The sequence below is a fragment of the Mesitornis unicolor genome, unplaced genomic scaffold (genome assembly GCF_000695765.1).
Source record: "Mesitornis unicolor isolate BGI_N332 unplaced genomic scaffold, ASM69576v1 scaffold43882, whole genome shotgun sequence".
In the NCBI taxonomy this organism is placed as follows: Eukaryota; Metazoa; Chordata; class Aves; order Mesitornithiformes; family Mesitornithidae; genus Mesitornis; species Mesitornis unicolor.
The window spans coordinates 407-3384 of record NW_010170791.1 but is presented as its reverse complement, the minus strand read 5'-3'; the positions used below and the strand labels follow the sequence as shown (position 1 = coordinate 3384).

General features: G+C 43.5%; 1 protein-coding gene across 1 annotated transcript in view; it reads right to left on the bottom strand.

Moving 5' to 3' along the window:
• PFN4 (profilin family, member 4) overlaps positions 1 to 1996 on the bottom strand; it is a 5859-nt gene extending 3863 nt beyond the window's left edge. The window contains 2 exon segments of the mRNA XM_010179795.1: positions 153 to 290; positions 1880 to 1996. Coding sequence (XP_010178097.1) covers positions 153 to 290; positions 1880 to 1996 — 255 coding nt within the window.
• Positions 1997 to 2978: the final 982 nt, after the last annotated feature.

Here is a 2978-nt window from a genome sequence, read left to right as displayed (position 1 = left end):
GGAAGGGAAGGGAAGGGAAGGGAAGGGAAGGGAGGAAACAAGCATGTGAAGGCTTTCCGCTCGTGTTACAGTATTGACATAACCAGGCAGCAAGGGAAGGAAGTAGGAAGTCTCCAGATTTCTCAGGATGGCCACAGCTCTTGTCAACGTCCATTTTTAAGATAGATGGAATGCTCATCTGCATGGACACATTTACAGTACGTCTGCTTGAAGTAGAGTCCTCTCCTTCTAACTTGCAATAACTCCTTTTAGAAGGCGGAGATAAGGTTTAAAACATTCTCTGGTGGCACCTGTGTTGATACAACTCAGTGTTATGGACCAAAAATGCATCTCTTTGCAATGAGGAACTGCTTCCCACCCTCCCACTGTCTTTGATAGTTCACTTAAAATTATGATGTAAACAATTGAAATAAATAAATAGAATTTGCCTGCCTTTGAAACTACACTTAGTTTCTGTACGCTCCACTATATTTTCAGAGTCTCATTTGAAACACTCTGCTTAGTCTGTGATAGTGTAGTCCCATTACTAAGTGATGCTTCCCCAGGCAGGCAATGCCCCCGTGCTGACCGGACCCTTCTGCTGAAAGGCAACACGGGGAAGGACGCAGCCTTGCGCAGAGCTCACCCAGGGATGCCAATCTCAAAGATTCCTAGTGTAACCTTTAGCAATTCCAGGAAACCAGATCACCACATCTCAATGGAGCAGTGCACACAAGTCACAGATCTATTCATGTCAATGAGCTCTTGGGCCCAGTGTAAGTGGGTCACTGGTTTGGCAGATTTACACTCAGCTGGTTGGATGAGAGGATCCAAAGATCCCTTCTTGCTTGAGATTCTTTCAAGACAGTGGAGCTGGTGACAATTTACACCAACTGAGGACTTTGCTTTAGACCTCTGCATGTCATCCACCTTGCTGAAGAGCCAGCAGGCTGCCATCTCTGAATATATATATATTATATATTAAAGATCATTTACATATTAAAGACGATGTCACTGTCACCTAGTGGACTGATGACCATTTCCTCTGCTGAGAACCTACTGCCATGATGGGGCTGTCTTAACAAGGGCTTCATCTTCTGAGCACATTCTTCTGAACATCCCAAGGGTAGCAACATGTACCCCCAGAAAAACTGCCTGGAAATGTTTGAGTGCTGCTATCATGTGGATTAGGAAAGGAAGTGCTATCTCCCAATGGAGACTGTAGTGTCTGAACTCCTGGAGAGTTCACGGACTGTGTCAGGGAGTGCACATTCATTTTGCCATGTAATTATATGAAGAGAAGTGCTGTTATTCTGCTGTTTATCAGCTGATGGACAATGAAAACAGATAATCTACATCTATACCAGAGAATTAAAAGTGCCAGGGAGCAGTTCTGGGTTCTGTCTGAACAGTCCAGGTCGAGTTTTGGCCGGGGCCAGCAAGCACTTTCCCAAACAATTCCTGGGCACAGTTTGGAAAAGTGGAATGGCCCAGGACTGCACTCCATAGGCAGCCTGGTACAGCCACTCTGTGCTGGGGTTATAGTACGGGCACGGGTCTTTCTGCACCAGCAGGTCTTGGTGACAGAGAACAGACCTACAAACATCTGCTTTACTGGTTGAGCTCAAATTGGTTAAAAAGGACTCCTTGAAAGTGCCAGTTAAATGGCATCTTTCTTTCCAAAATCAAAGCTGTGAAATAAGCAGTCAACTTCACGAGTTAGCCCCCCAACACAGCAGCCACCTAACTTTGGCAGTACCCTAACTTCGGATCAAGGTTGAAAGAAGCAAGCGTATTTGGTAGAGCACGGCACTCCCTGCCATTATTGCTCCTTTGTGCTCATGATTCCCAGAGTTTCTACCTCTGCTGTCACTTCCCAGGATGCTCTTTGAACTCTTACATGAAAGCCAGAGGTTGAGGCACAGATTCTTCTTTCATTTATGTCAATGATAGCTGCGTTTTCCACATGCTTAGTTCCGATAAGGCTGTCATTCAGCAAAGCCTGCAGTTCGTTCATCTTCCTTCTGTTCTGTAAAAAGAAATAGATGTATAAATGTTCACTCCCCTTCCCTTTTATGTTGGAAACCAGATCTTCCTCCAAGTGGAATTTAGGAGTGTCAGCAGAAGTAATGCTAGGCCTCAGACAAGCAAAATAACAATATAAAAACCCTAAAAACAAAAGTGCAGCAGAATAGAGCAGCAGGAAGACAGTCACCTTTATCAGAAAGGCCAGAACAGTCCAGTTCCATTTTTATAATGTAAATATTTCTGGGCTCTTTTTTTCCTGCCATTTAATTTTCCTCTCACTGGGGAAATGATTCAGGGTGAAAACACTAAGAAATTAGATAAAACTTGCTATAGCCAGCAGATCAGAGCAGAAATAGCAGGGCTAGGGGTGGTTTCTGTGCTTGACCCAAACAAAAAATCATTTTCCTTTGAAATGTTCAAACCAACACCACTGCTGTTAGACTGCTGTCGGTATCAGTGTGTGGAAGCATTCACCATACTCTTCATCAGTGTGACACTACTGGGGTGCTGCTTGGGACTCAATCTGACATTTCTGTCATGTGATGGTGCCTCTGGTTGGCTGCCTAAGTAGCAACAAGAGAAGTTAAGATACTCATGAAACCTTCAGAAAATTGCCAGTAAGCATCTTACTTCAATCCTGGGCAGCTACTAGGAGCTGGCAAAAATTGCAGACAGTTCTGTTGCTGCCATTGTGCTCAAATCAAGATTAATTAGTAGAAAAGTGGCATTTTTTCATCAGTAGAGTACAGCCAGATCACCCATCAGATTTAAGTTTCAACTTGAGTTACGTGAGGTCAGTATTACATGATAATGTCTGAAATCTTGTAATAGTATTTATTATATAAATGCTATCATGTAGCTTTATTGCTACATAACCTGGGTGCGTTACCTACACGAGGGTAATTGGAAATGACATAAATGTTTCAATTAAATGGCGCTATCAGGCAGTGTAACGAATGGCCTGTCAGAAA